Genomic DNA, 20172 nt, shown 5'->3' with positions numbered 1-20172 from the left:
TGCCATGCTTGATAATGAAAGAAGAAAGGGGTGTCCAGAGCTCTCATACCGCACAAAGTGGCAACAATGTGGGGAAAAATGCATCTGAACATTCACATAAATAATACAAAAAGGAAATGGCACAACCCTGTTATTTCTGGAGCTTTTGCCCTAGGGTTCTGATTAAAGAAAAATGCAAATCAAAGCTTAAAACTGTGATGAGTCTTCATTATATTAACAGATTAATTAAAAGATTTTAAAAACTGAAGCTTGTGAGTGAAGGAGAGAGGCCTGTGTCTCACTTAGACTTCTATAGCTAACGCTAATAAAATCTGTTTTGAATGAGAAACATGCCTTTCAGAGCACCAAGTATTTTGGCAAACAGTTGAGGAAAGGAGTAAGGGCATAGAAAGAGACGGAAAAAAGGAGGTGGAGTTGGCTTAGCGTCTCTTTGGCCTGACTGGCTACTAGAGAGAAACATCCTGCAGGCATCAAGAGACATCAAATTCAGTCACTAGGTCAGACTGTCTCCTGCCTTAGTTTTTTCTAGACATTTCAATTTTCTGTTCTTTACTAGAGAAAAGAACATTTATTTTTTAATAGGCAGCCATTTCTCAAAATCTTTGTAATGTTCAGATCACTTTTCAAGCGGAAATAAAAAATTTTATTCCTGTTTCTAGCACTGACCTCAAATCAGCTTTAACGTTGTTTTTGTCAGTGCCTTTTCTCTTCTATTGCAATGCTTGCATCATCTGATCATGTTTTTTCTTTGACTCAGCTAAGTAAGATAATGTACAGCGTGGAAGTTTAGGGACTGGTGATTTCCTCTGCTGTGTTTTTACTTATTAGAAGTAATCTACAAATGAAGGTGTCTAAATGTTCTTCATTTTCCATCATGACAATTTGTCCAATTCTCCCATAAGAAAAAAATAAATAAATGACACTGACAGCCACAATGACAATTACAGAATGTTTCACTACACCACTCTCAGAAAGTCCATTTCACTTGGAACTTCTTGCGTGGGTTTGCACAGCAAGCTGTATAGACATATGTTCCAGACTAACACACCTCAGAACAAAAATTACTGAGACCTGCTCTAGCAGTTTACACAGTCTACACACCAGACAGAAGAAATTATATGTGTGCAAAAATGAGTTTGGTAGTGTTTTGGGGAAACAAAAAGGGGCAAAAATCCTCCTACTCATGGGCAGAAGAAAAAGGAAGAACTGGAAAGAAGCGCCTAGAGAAAATGGGAGTGGGAGGTAGGAATCTGCCTGGTATGCAGGCTGATGATTCACAAAATGATTTTCCATTTGCATCAGATCTTAGGACCTGTTCTTTTGAGTAGTCATGAACATGGATAACCTTGCACATGCACGTTGTTCTCAGCAGTTGGGGATTCGGACACTTTGTCATGCTATGTAATGTCTTATCCCATGCACATCCTAAGCTATGCCAAAGGTAGTATTCATCACGATATCGCAGTTCATTAGGAAAGTCAAATTAAGGAAGGAACTAACAAAGGCAGTAATAAGTAATTAATAAAATATTAATACATGTGTTGGCTGCTGAAGCAGCCACAGGGAAAGAAAAGAACATTTGAATCCAGTTGCTGTGCACCAGATTCACCCGGGAGGATTTCAGCTGATGAAGCCAAGCCAGCGAACGTATGAGTGGAGGTGCCAAGTGCTCTCCTGATCTGATCCAGGGTCAGATCCCGAGCAGGTTGTAAACATGGTGGATGCTCAAGTCCACAACACACCTCGTTGTGGCCTTCAACTTGTCATCTCTGTGCTGAAGGGATGGGAATGAAATGTCTGTGATGGGGGCCAGCAGAGTGGTGTACGCATCTTTATGTGTGTACACGTTTAAGGATGTGGCTAATCTAGAGACCGTGACAGACTGCAGTGTGGTAGTGACAGCTGATTACCCTGTGCAGCAGGGTGCACCATAGGTGCAGCAATATGACATCCAAAGAAACCTTTATTAAGTCTGAGGACTGGGCCAACAGAAACATCATGAAATCCAGCATGAAGAAGCATGAAGTCCTGCACATGAGGCACAACAACCTCGAGGTATAGGCTGCAGTGGTACCACCTGAGTGACAGTGAATAGAAATCTTGATGAAGAGAGCTGGGTGAAATGTACACCAGGGTGAATACAAGCCAACAACGCCCTCTCGTTGCAAATATGGTACTAGGGAACATTCAGAGAAGTGTTGCCAGCAAATTCAGAGAAACTGAAATTCTCCTCTAGCAGAAACATCTGGAAATCTGTGTGTGGTTTTGTGCACCTCATTTAAAAAAGGATGTAGAGAAGCCAGAGAGGGTCCGGTGGCAGGACATCAAGTGGACAAGGGTCTAGAGCACACCACTGGCGAGGAGGTGCTGAGGGAGCAAGGCTTTATTCTGGCAGAGAAGAGATTAAGGGGTGATCTAATAGCAACTTAAATCTACCTGAAGAGCAACTACAAAGATAATAGAGCCGATCTTTTGTCAGTAGTGCCAGATAGTAGTTTTGTATAAGTTTTAAAAGCAGCTATTATCCTTTCCAAAGCATTTTTATGAAGTTATCTTTATTAATTCAAGCTGAAATAATTATTAATTCAAGCTGAAATCCCAGTCAATCCATGTAAACTTTCTGCACTTTTCCTACTTGGGCAACCAGAGATGGAATTTCCTTATTAGATGTCATCACTTTTCTTCCTCTAGCTACATTTGGACATAACTATATAGAAGGTATTTCAAGAATACTGTTACGAAAGCAGGGATGTTGGTGGGACGAGAGTGAGATTTTAGACTTAAAAAAAAAAAAAAAGATATGTTTGTAAAAGCAAGCAAGCAGAAAGAAAAACTTTTAACTGGTCAAAAAAACTTCCTGCAGATTTCATTGCTTTCTTTTTTTAACAAGTTAGGGCAATATTTTTTCTAATAAAGCAAAGTTTTTGAAATTTAATTTTGGAAACTGATCAAAATGCCCCAAACAGAATGTTTCATTTCCCTTTGCAAAACTGAACCTTTTCATTTTGAGCCAGTGTGGCATTAAGTTCTGCTTGCTAGAACTGTTACTGTGCTTTGTAGGAGATAGAGTCCAGGAAACTTATGTCCCTTCTTTATGATTTAAGCTTCCTGGCAGATGGACTCATCATAAAAACCTCCTGATGTGTCACATCAGTTCAACTCCCTGACCAACGCTGGCCTAATGCAAAGGGTGTAGTTCAGCTCTCAGAGGAAGACGAAGGCTGCAGCCATTGAAAGAGCATCTCTCATGAGGCAACGCGGCAGCTTCAGTGAACACACACAATTGCCAAAGTGGCAGGAAATGGTGTGATTTAACAGAGCAAATGGATACAAAATGTTACAGAATTGAATGAAATGCTTTAACAAACATTTTCTTGATATAGCATAAAAAATTCCTCAAAATAAAAAATGAAGGGAGGTAAGGGACTACAAAAATAGAGGGGGGGGGGTGGAATCTCTTGGTGCCTGTGTATTCCATTAAAAGATGTAAAACCAATTCAGTTTTCTGACCAGCTGTTTATAAAGGGCCCATTTTGCTGAGGCCCTGAGGGCACCAGTGGGGCTGTCCCTCCCTTGGCAGCCCCCCGGGGCTCCCCCACCTGCCCGGGGCTCCCCCACCTGCCCGGGGCTCCCCCACCTGCCCGGGGCCCCGTGTCAGCCCCACAGCCCCACAGGGCCACCAGCCCCTGCCCCACGAATGCCACAGCCTGCCCTGTCCCTGCCTCTGACCTTGTCCCTGCCTCTGACCTTGTCCCCTGGATGGGCCCCTGGCACCGCCCTGTCCCTGTCCCTATCTCCTTCAGCTCCTGACTGGTCCCCCCGGGGCGGTCCCTGGCCCTGGCTCAGCCCCTCACCCTGACAGGGGCTGCGGCCGGACCCCAACGCCCCCGGCTGTGGGTGGCAGCACCCTGCTGGCGCCGGGCCCACCCGTGGGTGCTGTGCTGTGCTGCCTGCACTGCTCTAACAGCGGGGCCAGCTCCCCCGTTGGTGCCAGCCGCGGCCACCTGCGCCGTTACAAACTGGGGAAACGATCGCGGCTCCTCCCGCCGTGCCGCGGGGCCATCCCGGCCGGGCAGGGGCCGCCCTCTGCCGAGGGACCGGGCGGCAGCGCCCAGCCAGCTTCTTGGGTCGGGACTGCGGGAAGTTTGCTCCCGCCGGCGTGTCACCGGCCGTGCCTCGCTTCCTCCTGCGCGGCCGGTTAAATATTAACACGGCGATAGGCGCCTTGGGGCGGGGGTAAGGCAGCCCTTACCTCACCGCGCCACGGGGACAGTGTCAGGGCTGGCTTGTGCCCCGCGGCCCGGCAGCCGGGTGCTCCCTCCCCGCAGCGCCTCGGGCAGCCGCCCCGCCGCCGGGGGGAGGTTTCCTTGGGGCGAGAAGGCGCGGGCTGGCCGGGGCTCCTCGCTTGAACGCCGCCGGCCTCCTCCTGCGCCTGCCGGGCCGAGGGTGCGAGCAGGGCCCGTCGCCAAAAGGAAAGCAGTGGGAGACACCTCTCGGCGCCTGGGGAAGAGATCCAGGTAACCCCTCCGGAGCCATTATCCGCAGCAGAAGGAGCTGGCAGCTGAAAGATAATTTAACCCTCTCCCCTGCTGCCGCCTCAGCGGGGAAGCCCACCCCAGGCCGGGTTACCGCTGTCCCCTGCCGTGCTTCCCGGCCTTGGGGCAGGTGTGCGCCTCCTCAGGGGCAGCCCAAAGCACCCGAGGCCTGCGCTGTGCCCGGCCAGGTCCCGCCGCTGCTCCTTTAGGGCGGTGTTATCTATATTATCCCCTTACCTCCGGCCTGGATGCAGGAGGGAGTAAGCTCAGAGCCTCGCATGGCAGGGCTGGCAATGCACGTTACCCCGCACACCTGCGGGGAAGGTGAAAAGCAGCTCAGGCCAAGCCCCAGGTATTTAATTCATCATCAGCCAAAATATCCTGTTTCATCTGGGGATCGGGTTATATTTCCTGGCCCTTTCAAAGTCCATTTTGAAACTAAATAAAACAAAATGTTATAGATCCCTGCCTCTCTCATCTCGCTTTACGTCACCCCAAACTATTTACTGATTTTGGCCTGAATTTGGATGTAAGATTCAAACAAGTTTATTCTTCTCCATAAAAGTTTGCTCACCTCAGGTAGCATCGGAGCAGCCAGATTTGTAAGTGGAGGCTTGAAGGCTGCTGCCCTGGCCGCCGGGGTCCTCTCCAGGCCTGTAGATCCTGCCTGGGAACTCAGCTTCCTGGAAAAGGGCATGGCCCTGACTTTTGGATTTGTTTCCTGCTGCTTTACTTGGGTGGTTTCACTTAACAAGACAGATAATACGAACTCTTAAAAACTAGTGACTGATTTGTGTATGTGCTAAGAGCTATCACAGTGACAGAGCAAGGAGAAATCCCTCCAAACTGTTCATGGTGACCATCCCACCTCAGCTGCCGGCTGGGCACCCCTCCGCACATGAAACATGGAAGGGAGAAAAAAACTAAAACCCTTCAAAATGCCCTGAGTGAACCCAAGCCAGCCTACAAACTAGCCCCCCTCCCAACACACAGGTGAAGAAATCAGCCCACAGGTTCAGCTTAAAATGTTGATTAGTTGACAAAGCTGTCCCTTAAGTTTGCAAGGCAAACTGAAAGCTTGCAAAATGAGAAAATGTGGAGCAAGCTACCAGCTAAGCCAGACAGGTCGCAACTGCTGCAGTAAACTCAGCAAGACCCCCTGCTGAAAGCACCAAGCAGTGAACAGAGCTCCAATATTGCTTCATGCTGCAGCTGAACATGTTTGGAAAGACAGCAAAGGTGTTTTTAATTGGTTGCAGTGATACAGCAGGCAGGGAAGTTCTGGGTACAGGGCATTCCTCCCACGTGGACATCCTGTGAAAGGCACTGCCACCCACCCCTGTTCCAGCCCTCCACTGCTGTCTTCGCAAAGGTGCTGCTCCAAATTAATATAGGGATTTTGCGCAAAACTGCAAAATTAACTGCTTGCTTAAGGGCAGCAAAACACCTGGGCCAGGGCTTTTGTGTTTTGTGTCTTGGTGTGGTTTTGGTTTTAGCAAAAGCGCAGTTTAAAAAGTATGCTTGTACAGGAGACTCAGGGTTTCTCTGTGGTGATACTAATATTTATGCATTGCACAGAGAGCCACAAAGAACACCCCTGAAATCAAAACCACTTTCCGGACAAGAAATCTGGGCTGGCCACAAAAACCACATCCTCTTGCTTGTGTCCCTTTCATGAAGGCAAGCTTCAGTTTCCCAGCTGAGAAGTTTGTAAACCAAGCAGCACAGTCAAACTCTCTCCCACATATTTTGAGGGGGAAGAGAATAATATCGCACAAATGAATCACAAACAGTGAAAAAGCAGAAAATGCAGAAATAAGGTGGTGGCTCTCATCCAAGCTCTGTATCTTATCTCAGACCATGGTGAAGAGCTGGTGGTGTTTTATTTTGAGGTGTAAGAGGTGCTTTCAGGTTCAGAGAAATAATTCTGGAGACCCTCTTTGCACTAGCAGCCTTTCTGGGTGTTCGGTCTGGGGAGCTGGGAGGAGATTTGGTGTTTCTCATCCTTGCCACAAGGCAGGTGGGAAGGAGATGCCAGGGTGGCAGGAGCCATTTCTCCTGGCTGGGGTGGCTCCTGTGTGGCAAAGGCCTGATGGGACTGCCACAGCAATGATGGTACCAGGCTCTCCCTGGAAATGTATGAGCAAGAATCCTAGTTTTGGAGTAAAGCACAGAGAAAAACATCAGACCAAACTTTTTGGGAGTAGTGGTGCATCGGGATACATTCCCACTTCCTCTCCAGAAGGCTGCCTGGTGCAGGAGGCATTAAGGTGGGGATAACAACCCCTCTGAATGGAGGTCTGTGCCCCTCCAACCTCAGCGCAGTGGCTGGCGCCCTGTGCAGTTGCCCTGCATGACAATAAGTGATGGAGCACAGTGTTCATCAGCCTGCCAGGTTGTCACTGGTGACACGGATGGCGCACTCACAATACACATCCAGTTGCAGCCAGCTTACAGAATTATTTTTCCCAGCTGCTCATGATTAACTTTAATGATGCAGATGGAGCTGCCCTGACATGGTCAATCCTGAAGCAGTTTTGTTGTAATAGCCAGGAGGGACTAAAGGCGTGAGAGATGCAAGGTCCACAGAGGGAGTTTTCTCTGCTGAAGAAAGCTCCTCTACTTCTTTGAAACAGTTGTTTTGAGAAAAAGATACTGCTTTCCTTTCAAACCCTCCCTTATTTCACCTTCTCCTCTTGTTGGTAATACAGGTCACATAACGTCACATTTTATCACAGGACGCAAAGCAGCAGCTCAGCGAGTTTTTTGATAAGTTCTGCCCTTCAGCTACTTCTCAAGTATGCAGTGATCGCTGGTGGCTTTCTGCCTTAGGGACCAGGAGAGAATGCTCCAATGGAGAGGTTCCAGAAATTAATTTTACTTCCTCTCATCTTAACTACCTTGCTACCAGGTAGGACACATTCATAACCTGTGAAATGAGCCACTGTGGACAAAGTACGTGAATTAATTTTAAAGTCGTGTAAATGGCAGTTACTGGTGATATCAGACTGAACAGTCAGTCCCAGAGGGGGATTACTCAAACTGTTTGAAATGGTTAAGTTTGCATTTCAAGCCTGAATGATTTAATGGCTTAGAGTGGGCTTCTGTATGCAGGAGCGAGCAGTGGGTGGGATGGGGAAGAGATGGGGAGGCTGCCCTCTCTCACTTGTAGTGAACAGGGGTGTCCAACTTATTTCTCCTTCTCCTTCTGTCCATCTTCCTCCTGTCTGTTTGGGACTGCTGTTGATGGGGCATCTGTAGAGAACTCAGTATCAGCAGCTGATTCCAGAAATATGTGCAAATTGCAGTTTTGCTGGTTTGCCTCCAGTTTACGTTTCACATGCCAGAATTTCAAAGTGAATTCAGATACAAGGTATCTTGGTGGCAAAGCTTTAAAGAAAATGTGAATATAAAATGACTAGTTTGGTAAGGGAGACAAGGCAGAGGTTTGGGTGGGTTTTTTTTATTGTTGTTGTTTAGCTGGGGTTTTAACAGGCTCTGAAATGACGGAGCTGCAGTGGATGAAAGGAAAAGTATTGTCATGGCTTAGTAATTGGTGAAAGGAAACATAATGCAGGAATAAATGTGGAGTTTTCTGAGCTGAGTGGTATTCCCAGCAGAGTTGCACAGGGATGTACGGTATTCAACAAGCTCTTAAACAACTTAGTGAAGAGGAGTGAAATGGGAGGTGGCAGACTTTGCAGGTGGTGCAGAATTACTTAGGGCAGCCAATTCCAAAAAGAGACTAGGAAGATTTGCCAGAAAATGTCATGATGCCAAGTGAGTAAGTAATAAAGGAGCAGAAAACATTCAATGCAAAACATCACTTAACTGAAGATGTCTCGTGGGGGAATAGAGTTGGTACCTTGAAAAAAAGAGTAAATTGCTGAAAAAGAGAATTTCACTGTTTAGTGTCTTCAGCAAGGGAAACACAATGAAACCTGGAATTGCATAAATTTACAGAAAGCTTGCATCTTGAACACTGGATGTTTTGTTAGCCCCTTCATTTCAAAAAGGATATATTAGGTCTGGGAAAGGTATAAAGTGTGACAGAGGTGATCAAAGATATGAGGAGGCATTCATAAGACTGGAATATTTTTCTTTTTGTGAAAAAGAAGAAAGAGTAAATATTTATTAAAATAATTAATTATATGGGAGTGAATGGTGAAATGGTTATTCATAGTTTCTCATAACAAAAAGAACTAGTGGCAACCAGTAAAACTAGCCGAAAGAAGATTTAAGGTAAACCAAAGAATGTACTTTTCCTCACAGTATGTAATTAAATAGTAAAGCTCATGGTTGCTGGATATGGGGGATACCAAATTATGAATAGGCTGAAAAAAGCTAGAAATAAATGTGGAGGGTAGTTCCATATGTGAAGATGCAAGCATTGGCTCAGGAAGTCCCTAGATCTCTTATTTTTGGACACTGAGAAGTTGTAACAAGGAAGCATAAATTCTTATTTGTCCTGTTTCTTGCACTGCCTTCCTAAGCATCCAGAGCAGAGGACTGCATTGCTTTAGAGGATTTCTATTACTATTCACTGATGTAAAACATGTCTGCAGTGGGTGTTTTATTGCTCCACATGTAAGCTGTACTGGGGTAGCAGATATTGCCCACACTGTGTGGTGCAGCCATGGGAGGACACCCCAAAGCAAAGAGAAAATGTGTATTGTGAGAGGCAAGTGTTGCTCTTGAAAGAATTATTGCTGCTTTCAGGATGTCATAAGTTGCAAGGGTGGGTGGTGGAGCTAGGCTGCCGAGATGGCTGCATGGCACAGCTGAGTTGAGCATCCTCCTGGGTGGGCACAACATGCCCTTCAGCAGAGAGAACATTGCAGAACGGAGGGTCGATGTGCAGTGCAAGGTCCTAGTCTGCTGTCAGGATATTGGTGGTGGTGCTGTGGGGCTTCCAGCCTGGGGATTCTTGCCACTGGAGACAAGAGTGCAGGAGGAGAATAGTCCAGCAGCAGAGCCAAAAGAGTCTGCCAGGGACAGCTGTCAAACAGTGAATAAGAGAAGAGATGGGAAGTCACAGCTGAGGGCTGTGAAGAGGTTTGTGTGCAAGTGGGTGGAAATATGTGTTGCTGAGTACCAGTAGATCAGTATTACTTGACAGAAACATCCTATAAGCATTTTAAAAGTCTTGTTAACATAAGCAAACAAGCTAGTCCTCTGCAGGCTTTGACAAGCTCTAACCCATTTTGTTTTTCAAAAAGCTCAGCCCCAAAGCTGTTGTTTTTTGAAACAAACTTGAGATGTGTTGAAGAAAAATCTTAACAAATCCAAAACAATCTATTACAGAGCTGTTGCTGGAACAGGGGGCCAGCGATGAGACAGGGAAGGCAGAAGACAAGGTGGGGTGAGCAAGAAACTAAAGAAAGAGTGAAATAATAAAGAGATTTAAAACAGACTGGAAGGAAAAAAACATAGATGTTCAAACAGAAACAACAGAGAAGCAAGGGAGGAAGACATAGACTAGACACAGAACCTGGAGGATAAAAGGCAGTGCTTATGGAAGGGTGTTATGGGTATAGAGGGGAAGATTATTTTGAAATACGATAATGAGGCTGAAAAAAAAAAGTCATCATTATGGCAAAAGGATAAGCCCATCCTGTCCTTCACTATGCTGCATCCAAATAGGTCACTTACAAAAGAGGAAAGTCGGAGTCTGCAGAGGAAGGAAGGAAAAGAAGGTAGCCATGTCTCAATGCCCTTGTTGCTGGAATCTTCAGCATGAAAAAGTGGTCTTTTAGAGTTAGTTCAAGCATGGAAGAAAAAACATTGGTGACAGAGGGCAAGAGTGGTTCTTTGGCAAATGATGTTCCCTCAGTGCAGGCATCATCCAGGGAACAAGATGCGTTTTCATCTCTTCAAAACCCACAGTGATGCGACAGTGAATTTGTGTGACAGAGGAGGGAGTACACAGCTCATAAAGGAGTTGCTGTATACTTTGCACACTGTTGGGAAGGACTGAGCAACTGAAATACCATAAATACTTACCAGTTTAAGCAAACTTTCACCACTAGTGGCTGCTTTATAAATATTTAGTGTTGTACCTCAGAGAATGTGTCTTAACTCAGCTTTGTTCTTCAAGAGTCAAGGGGTAATGCAGCATCATGAAGACAGCCTAACATTTCCCTGTTGAAAAGATTGTATTTGCCTGGGTGAGATTTCTATTGATTGTGTGTGGGGAAGCAGATGTTAAACCAGCTGTTAAGAGCTGAACATGTAATTCCTGTAAAGTGCAGCGACAATCTAGCCTGAGGCCTTAATCTGTCTGAAAGCAACCATCTGCAAGATATTTTTTAAGCAGTACGTAAATGAAACTGGCACTAAAATTTTCATCTTAGTGCAAGAAGCGAGGTCCAGCAAAAGGACTTACAGCACTGGCTTAAGATACTGGTAAAACTGGCTTTAGATCCCATTTCTGTCATGAATGTCCTCTTTGACCTTACACAAGTTACTTTATCAGTGTTTGTACATGGGTTGGACAATGGAACGCACAGTTGGTTCAGGACCTCATGTGCTATTGCAGGATAAAGAATAAAAGCAAAAATATAGAGGCAAAGTTAAAACCATTGAAAACGTTTTGGCAGCAGGTGGAGAAGGCTTGTGAAGCTCCTGTTTTGGTTGTGCTGGGGCTTTACTGAGATCTAAATGGAGGCAAGATTGAGCTATGTCCTGCTCCTCAGTCCTCCTGCCACCCACAGGATCCCCATCCAAGGCTTATGGACATATTCCCTAGCTCACAAAAGTCAGTGAAGAGCCATCTATTGCTCCAGCAGATATGGTTGATGGAAGAAGATGTAGATTCCATCATACCTATGGACTGTTAAAAAATAATTATATTATATTATATAAATAAAGGAATAACTCATACCTACCTGCCTATACTGTCCTGACTGTCTGAAGAAAACAAAAGCAATATTAACCATGTATTTTTAGAGCTGGTGATCACTGATAATTCATGTTTAGGGATAAATTTCAAGATTATAATGGAACTCACAGCCATGATCTCGTAGCAAATGATTAATTAACAGCTAGAAGTGTAATGAAAGTCACAACATTTATTCAGATCCATGGCTCCTTAGAAAAATAAAGTGTTTGTACAGGCATGGAAATAAATGACCGATGCACAGACATCAGCTTGCTTTCAGAGGAGCTGTGTAGGTAAGTACTGCAGTTCCTGTTTCATGAGCAACTAAATACATTTTTGTGTTAACTCTAAGGAATTTTGTTCATGGCTGTATCTATCACATGGTAGCTGGAATGCACTTCATCAGTGCACATTGATTAGAAAACCCAGAGCTCTGTAAATGATACCATCCACAGAGGTGGCCAATCCCTAACGTTCAGAAAGTGACAAACAGGAAAGAGAGGAAATGGCTTTTAAGCATTTTGTTGGGTTAACTGTTTGTAAAGCAATATATTAAACTATGCACATAGATTCAGTTACTGAGTTTGTCTTCAAGTTGCTTCATGTTTTAAAGCATTTCAGTTTTCCTTTACAAGTCTGAAGAGAACTTTGAATAAATACTGCTGGAAAAAATGAGCCATTTAATTTGAACAGAAATATGTTTTACTGTATCTTATCTGGCTCTTTTAACTATCAGTGGAAGTTGAGTTTGCTTTTCATTTAATGTTTATGGCTCACACACAGATATACTTTGGAGAACGAGGTGCATGGTAGAGGTAACATAACCCAGGAAGGTGGAAATTTTTTGTAAAATTTTTTTCTAAACATGAGAGAACTCAGTGTCAATCATACAAAGTACCAGGAAAGCTAGGTTTGTATAATCCTGCAAAACAAAGAATGAAAAGGCTCTTGTCTGTAAGTTCATGTGGTGGGAGGAAAGAGAGGAGCTGTTTATATTAAAGAACAATTCTTGGCACAAACCTGGTTAGATATACACTGCCTAGGATTAAATGTGATCTTGGAATTAGAAAATGATGTTGACATTGGAGCAATGAGATTACAGACCCTATGCCCTGAGTGCGTTCACTGAGGCTCTGGTTGCATTGTCGTAACTGAGATTGGGCTCTGGTTCCATTTATACAACTATCAAATATCTCTTTTGTGTGAAACAATAGAGCATATTCTCAGCTATTGACTGAATGAAAAATGAATTTTTCAATAATTTATCATGAATCCATTTGTTGTGGTTTAACTGCAGCCAGCAGCTAAGTACCACACAGCTGATGGGGGGGAGAATTGGAAAAACGTATACCCCATGGGTTGAGATAAGAACAATTTAAAAACTGAAGTTAATGATAATAATGATGATGATGATGACGAAAAGGGAGGTAACAAAAAGAGAGAAAGGAATGAAACCCAGGAGAAAAAAAGTGATGCACGATACAATTGCTCACCACCTGCTGACCGATGCCCTGCCAGTCCCTGAGCAGCAATCTGCCCCTCCCAGCCAACACCCTCCAGTTTATACACTGAGCATGACGTTCTGGGGTATGGAATATCCCTTTGGCTAGTTCAGGTCAGCTGTCCTGGCTCTGCTTCTTCCTGCCTTCTTGTGCACCTCCTCACTGGCAGAGCATGGGAGACTGAAAAGCCCTTGCCTTAGAGTAAGCACTGCTTAGCAACAACTAAACCATCAGTGTGCTATCAACATTATTTTTACACTAAATCCAAAGCACAGCACTGTACCAGCTACTAGGAAGAAAATCAACTCTATCCCAACTGAAACTAGGACACCATTAATGAATACGCTGCCTAAGATGTACAAAACCTGGGTTGACTGAAACCTTTAAAAATCACTTCGTTGATTTGTCCTGAATACTCTTAGCAAGGGACCAATGGCCATTTCAGAGTTTCTCCAGGAAAATAATTGAACAGTTATTCTCAGGCCAAATTTGCAGACACGGGTTTTTAATTAGACTGCTATAGACTGTAGTATCTAATTGCTGTAATTATGCAGACTAGAGGCTGAATCGTTAGGAGTAACACTGGCGGTCCTGGTGCTTCCTCAGCATGAATGTTTCCCATTAAGTGACGAAAAACTCACTGGTGAGGTACATCTCACTGGCAGGTCTGCAGGGAGCTTGTGAAATCTCTATCCTTGGAGATACCCAGAATTTGATTTGATGAGGCCCTGTGCAAATGGCCTAACTGTGGAGTTAGCTCTGCTGGGAGCAGAGGCTTGGACTAGAGAGTTCCTGAGGCCCCTTGCCACCAAAACCTTCCAACGCCTCCATCAAAGAACAACTCCATCACAGTGAGGTGCAGGTGAGAACTAGGGCAAAAGGGAGCAGACCTGACCTTAGAGGCAGGTGAACAGACGATAGCAGCTGTGGGGGATAAGGAGGAGCTGTGCCTGGTGCATGCAGAGCATGGCAGGCCCGGGGTGAAGCTTGGTGACAGCACGGCTTGCAATGGCAGTCCCTTCCCTTCTCCCCCACTCCACCTGCAGCCACGAAGGCTCTGGGTAGCAGTGACTTACTGAAGTGACTGGCTTATGTGGGCGTACCATTTTGAGCTCCCCGATACAGGAGAGACATTGGTAAGCTGCTCTTTCAAGTCCCTAAGACACCAACGAAATAATTTGGGATGTTCTTACAGTGTGAAGGTTTGTCCCTCATGAAGACTAGAGTATACTGTGTTCCTTCTTTGAGCAATGCTTTAAGATTTGCCCACCTGCAAAATGGCACCATTTCCCCTGGCTGTTTCAGGGACTGAAGTCACAGCTGCTGCTTTGAAAAAGAGGGTCTCTGCCCTCGTCGTTCCTTCACTTTGTGCTTGATAGAAGCGAGTGCTTCCAACTTCCCACATGCAGGGGATCCACCATCTGCCTGGGCAACTGCTGCACCTTCATTCCACTGAGGGCAATGGGAGGCCCTGGGTTTATTGAGGAAGAAAGGAAAACAAAATGCCTTCATTAGAAAGGAGCTTTCAGTTTTGAAAAATAGTAGCCATAATTCATACCACCTTTTAAGGAAGAAAACCTCATGAATTACAGCAGCTTTGGTTAACAGAAAGCCTGAAAATGTGGGTAAGTATGTATGTGATATATGTATGAGAAATAAGGGAAAAGGCAGATGAATAGGGGATAGAACATAGAAGGATATATGCTGGGATTGCAAAAAATCAGTGGCCATCCAAGGTATGCAGAGGGGACCAGTTTCATATGCCTTTATTTATTTGAAGTCTAGAGAACTCATGTCTTTTCCTATTTAAAAGTGGATCTTTCTTTCAGCAAAATGACAAGTCAGCTTTTTAGTGAATCACTGAAGAGACAGGCGATTTTGGAGTGGGAGAAGTAGGTACAAAAAATCAAATGCATCTTTAAAGAAAACCATTTAATTGAAGCTAGAGCTGAAAGATTAGATTGTACATCTTAATCTCTGAATTAGTTAAGATCTTTTGAACTATATAAAAACATACTTCTTTTAATGATTGGCTTGGGGATCCATTATAACAATATAGCATTTGACCACTGCTTACTGTTGTGGGTTTAACATTACTTGGTTGTAATTTCAATTCACCATACGTATCTTTAACTACTTACTGACAGGCATTATAGAAAATGAGACAAGAATCTTTTCCTGAAAGTGTCAGGTACTGATGACTGTCAGAGGTGAAGTTCAGCTGAATCAGCAGCCTTTCCTGATACGTAGCTAAGTGCTTAATGTCCCAGGGCTCCTAGTAAGTAATACTATTTGAACCTGGGTTCGTGGCTTTTTAGCCTTAAATTGCTGGCAGTAAAAATTAAGTCAAAGGCCTTTGGTGGTGGTGTGTATATTTGTTTACAGACTGTGTTTTATAATTCCTTTCAGGTCTTGGCTTTTGTTACTCTATTATAAATGGCCCCACTAATGCAACAGTCCTTGCTGGTTCAGAAGCCCGATTTAATTGCACTGTGTCAGTAGGATGGGTAATTCTCATTTGGCTGGCCAATGGAAATCCTGTCCTCACTGTCCTCAGTTCTCAAGGAGCTGTTGAAACATCAGACCGCTTCACCTCTCAAAATTATACTAGTAGCAATGGATTTACCTCGGAGCTGATCATCCACAACACCCAGCTGAGTGACTCTGGAAAAATTGAATGCAGTACCCAGCAACCTAGTGAGAGCAGATTTGCATTTCTTTCTGTTCAAGGTGCGTATAGACACCAATAGAAAGCTATTTTATTATACTGCACTTAAAGGAATCCTCTGATGAATTGCTCAAATTATCCCTGTGAAGGACTACATGCTGTCATTTACCATCTTCTGCCTCCTGTCATCTTTGTCTTAATTTTACTGTCAAAGCAGATTTTAGAATCACTAGAATCACATGCAGAGGGCCATTAACAAAGGTTGTAACTGCCCTTGTTTTCTCCTGTTACATCTCTTATTCTTTATTGGATTTCATCAAAATGCCTGAAGGCTGTATCAGGCCCACCAGCAGCCAGTCAAAAATTATCTTTTGTCTAGAAACAGTATGGATTACCCCTAAGTACATCTTTGTACATGAACCATCTGCTGCCTTTAGGGCAGATCTCACTTCTGCTTTCTGACTCAGGAATCAGTCTGTATCCAGCTTATTTGGGTTTGATTTAATGGCATGTAGAAGCAAAGCCCTTGAGACACAAGGCGATACTCTTCATATGATTGCTGCTGCAAGCTACCATTTCCAAGGAACAAAAAGTTCCTGCATATCAAGCCCATGTATATGAGTTCTCTTCCCCCACTCTGAACATCAGGAGTGACAGGGTGAAGCCAGTACAGCAAGATCTAGCCACCAGACACTATCCATTTGTCAAAGCGGTGCTTCATGCAGTAACATCTCATCATCTACCCATAAGCCTTTCCTGATAAAACCCAAGCATACTTAAAACTTAGAAAGAAACACTGTTATTTCATTATGTTGTCCTTCAGCTGGAAATACATCAGGATGGCTAAAGAACATAATTTCCTGCTTTTTATTGGAAAGGTACTGGAAGCTGAAACTTGTGCTTTAGATATTTTGGACAACACGTCCATGAAGTTGCAATATCTGCACGTTTATATCATGCATAAGGTATATCTGTGTTAATAATGATTGGTTTTGACTTCATATCTTGAGGCACAGCTATTTCTGGGTAGCGAGATAAGATTTAAAACTATCAGCAGGAAAGCAATACAGCCAAATATTCTGAAGGAACAAAACATCTTTTCCCTCCTACAGTTAATGGATCTTTATTCATCAAAAATAGCACCTTAACAATAAAAGAGAATGAAACAGTTGAAATTGTTTGTGAAGCCTTAGGATGGGCTCCAGCTCCAGACATTACCTGGATGACAAATGACTCTTTCATTGATAAGTCGAGGTATGTTACCCAGCAAAGTCAAGGATCTAATGGCCTCCACAATGCCCTGAGCATCCTAACTTTGACTCCGATGGACACTGAGATTTTGACTTGTTTAGCTGACATAGAAGCACTCCCTAACCCTCAGAATGCAACAGTAACTGTTATTTTTGTCAACTCTACTATAGGTAAGTGAATGTTTGTTGTACTTTGCCTATACTGTAGTGCCTATTATCAGAACTGTGCTTTTTGTTTCATTTTGCTTTGCTTTATTTTGAAAAAAGTAGTCAGTTTGCAAATAAAATGCAATGGCATGTGCAAAGGTGATAGAATTAAGACCCGGTACTACAACCTGATACAGAGGTAGGGTTAAATTCATATTTTTGAGAGGACTGGTACAAGTCTAATGAACCACAAAGTCCAATTTAGGACTGAACAAGACAAACAAAGCAGTACATCTGCCACTGACTCCTACTATAGATTCACTGCTAAGAAAACCAGCCTTTGCTCCTTGACCAAGTAAACATCTAATGAATTTAGATCTTAAATATCCTTGACTAGGCCATGCTTGCCTTATTAACATAATTTGTTAGACCTCGCTTACTCATTTCCTCAAAGCCAAACCCTCAGGTGAAATTGTTCTGCATAATATGCAATACCAGCTTTACCACTGACTTGGGAAAAACCCTGGATTTTACTCCCAGTTTCCACACATAATACAGAATAGATTTGGCACTAGCACTTTAGGTGCAATTAGGAAGTTCTCCATATGAGCAGTGACCAGATGTGATAGAGTTGTAGTATGGTGGTAACGTCCCCAGGGCTGGACAGAGCACCTAATTGCAGATGATAGCATTTATATGTAGAAACTTCTGTATTGTATACCTATCACCAATCTGCTACGAGAAAGTCTTTGTATGTGGTGTGTTCACCCATTACAGAACAAGAGAAGCTGCATATTCATGGACCTTATCCCAAAGTCTACTTTGATCAAATAGCCATTGGGCCTGCTTTTTTCTCTTCATTGCATGTTCTCTCACATCTTCGAAGAAGGTAAAACATGTCCTGCAACAAACATACGTGGAATTCTTCGGATCGTGCATTTTGTTGCTTTTTCTTGCTTTTAAGGAAAGTCAGGGTCACTCCAAACATGGATGTTGGGCAAATCTCTCAAGAACAGTTAGCAAGACTTTGATAACCCTAAATATTTTCAGTAAGGTTGTCAGCATTTACATAATTTAACACATTCACAGTACTAGGAGGTTCATCAGGAAAAGGGTGATTTTTATCAGGTCTGTGCTGCCAGTGTGGAACAAAGCAAGTGAGACTATCACTACAGATCTGCCTCACAATCTAACAAAATCCTATGAAAAATATTTTTCTTTTCCAAACCCTAACACAATAAGAGCAAGTAAGAAAAAGTATCTCCCTGTGCGTTAGCAGTGTTTAATGCAGACGAGGGAGACAATACCAAACCTTCCTTAAGAGCATTTCTCTTTTGGGACTAGCCAAGTGTCTCAACTACCAGGTAGAGGAGTCTCAAGGCAAACTAAACTTGAAGCGCTAATTTGCATGTCAGGGAGCTGAGGTTACTGGGTATAGGTACGCTGCCTCCCATGGTGACATAGTTCACCCTACAGTGACTTCCCCTTTATTAGCCTTATCCTGTGGTATGGGAAATGCATAGATTATATGGAGTTTTTTGCAGTGGGTCTATGCACCCATATCTGTCTTCTGTATAGAGCAGGGCCTCAAATCTACCTTTCTTTCTATGATGTGGTGAGCATCATGAACTTCTATAGTCAAAGTGACAGCTTCTCTTGATGAACGGGTTTTTCTTCTGTAATGGGTGAATGCAGCACATACAAAGGCATTCTTATAGTGGATTGATGAGGGGTTTGGTATAGAAGTTTCGACACATAAACAACTGAGGAGGCTGAGTAACTATGCCTTTTATTTTAAGTATGAGTCACTATTAGCAAGTCTTTTTCAGAAGTAATTGCTTTGTAATGTAATTGAAAAAAGTAATTTCACCATTCTTAATGTGACTTTTTTCTAGTCACATTGATCCTAATTACTGACTAAGCAAAATAGAACTATCCTGAGGAAATTAATAAATTCCCCTACCTGCTCATTTGTGAAGTACTGAGGCATCCACCCTCAGTTTCCATAGTTACTCATTGTAAATCAGAAAAGGAGAAAAACAAATGTCATGAAGTACAATTATCAGTGTATAATTAGAGATTGTATAGGACCATTATTCATTTCTCTTTGGAAAAATAATTGTACAGCAGCAGACACTCAAAATTTGTCAGGATATGAAAATATGAAGTCGTTAAAATATTAGAATAAAATAAAGACATGGAATTTTTGACAGGGGAAGATACATAATGTGTACATATCACACTTGAAATCTTAGAGCTTGTTTGACTTTTCATATATAGAGTCAGCCTTAGCTAGCTGTTGTCAGGAAATAATACAACTAGCTTCAGACATTTAACGAGTCCTTCCCAAAACTACTGTAATATCAATTTCAGCCTTCACTTAAAAGCTTGAGCAATCAAATTCCTCCATCTTCCTCACAAACAAGACCTGTCCATTCACAAGAAGTACAACCAAAACTATGAGCTCTCTTCAGCCAGCCGTCTCCTGGTCAATGAATGTCCTACCTTCCTGCATCTCTAGAGCAGTCTAATCTCAGACTTTCCATACAAGGTGATGCATTTTTATGTCTGACACTCCTCCTCCAGAGTTACCTCAGTCACAGTGGTGTTTGGCTGAGCCCCAGATTTGGAAACTCCTAGGGAGTTTTCCTAGCAGATGCATTCGCAGAGCTCTTATTGGGAAATGGGGTCCATGGCAGAGTGCCTTAGCTGGTCCCAAGCTCTCTTTGGATTCAGTGCTGACTTCACATGGCCTTTGACCTGCAGAAGATGAAGATAGGGAATGTGCCATGAGCCTGATCTTCCTTTGCTTTTTACGTTAGTCAGAAAGCTCCAAAGTATCCAAGAAGTGATGTGCAGCTTTCTCCAGTCTCTCATTTCTCCTTGGTCACCAGCATGTGCCATGGAAAATCCCCTTTTCTGCAGATACTCAGCCCAAGTAAATTTTTGGGCAGCTTTGGGAGGAGCCATAGGTCTGGATAGCAGCAAAGGATGGGCCCTGTGGAACGGGGAAGGGGCTTTGTCCATACTAAGCACCTCATATGTAACTTGGTGGGGATTTACTAAGGGATCTAAACAGGGTTTAATGCCCTCATGCCTTAGTTCCCCTCTCTTGCACCCTACCTCCACGTTGAGCTGGCAGCTCCTGCATTTATATCTGCTGGTCACAGCTCACATTTCTTTCTGGATC

At 43.6% G+C, this 20172-nt stretch overlaps 1 protein-coding gene across 2 annotated transcripts in view; it reads left to right on the top strand.

The window, feature by feature from the left end:
* The first annotated feature begins 4174 nt into the window (after positions 1 to 4174).
* Positions 4175 to 20172, top strand: part of IGSF5 (immunoglobulin superfamily member 5) — a 33369-nt gene continuing 17371 nt past the window's right edge. Inside the window, exons 1-4 of one of the 2 annotated variants that reach the window (XM_055802556.1) lie at positions 4175 to 4517; positions 7247 to 7446; positions 15327 to 15647; positions 16698 to 17006. In XM_055802556.1, the coding sequence (XP_055658531.1) occupies positions 7389 to 7446; positions 15327 to 15647; positions 16698 to 17006 (688 nt within the window). In that variant the 5' untranslated portion in view covers positions 4175 to 4517; positions 7247 to 7388. The remainder of the gene's footprint in view (positions 4518 to 7246; positions 7447 to 15326; positions 15648 to 16697; positions 17007 to 20172) is intronic. The other variant, XM_005229519.3, reaches the window with a different exon arrangement.

This window comes from Falco peregrinus, chromosome 4 (genome assembly GCF_023634155.1).
Source record: "Falco peregrinus isolate bFalPer1 chromosome 4, bFalPer1.pri, whole genome shotgun sequence".
Classification (NCBI taxonomy): Eukaryota; Metazoa; Chordata; class Aves; order Falconiformes; family Falconidae; genus Falco; species Falco peregrinus.
Note: the sequence above shows the minus strand (reverse complement) of the source record. Positions and strands in the feature narration are given on the sequence as shown.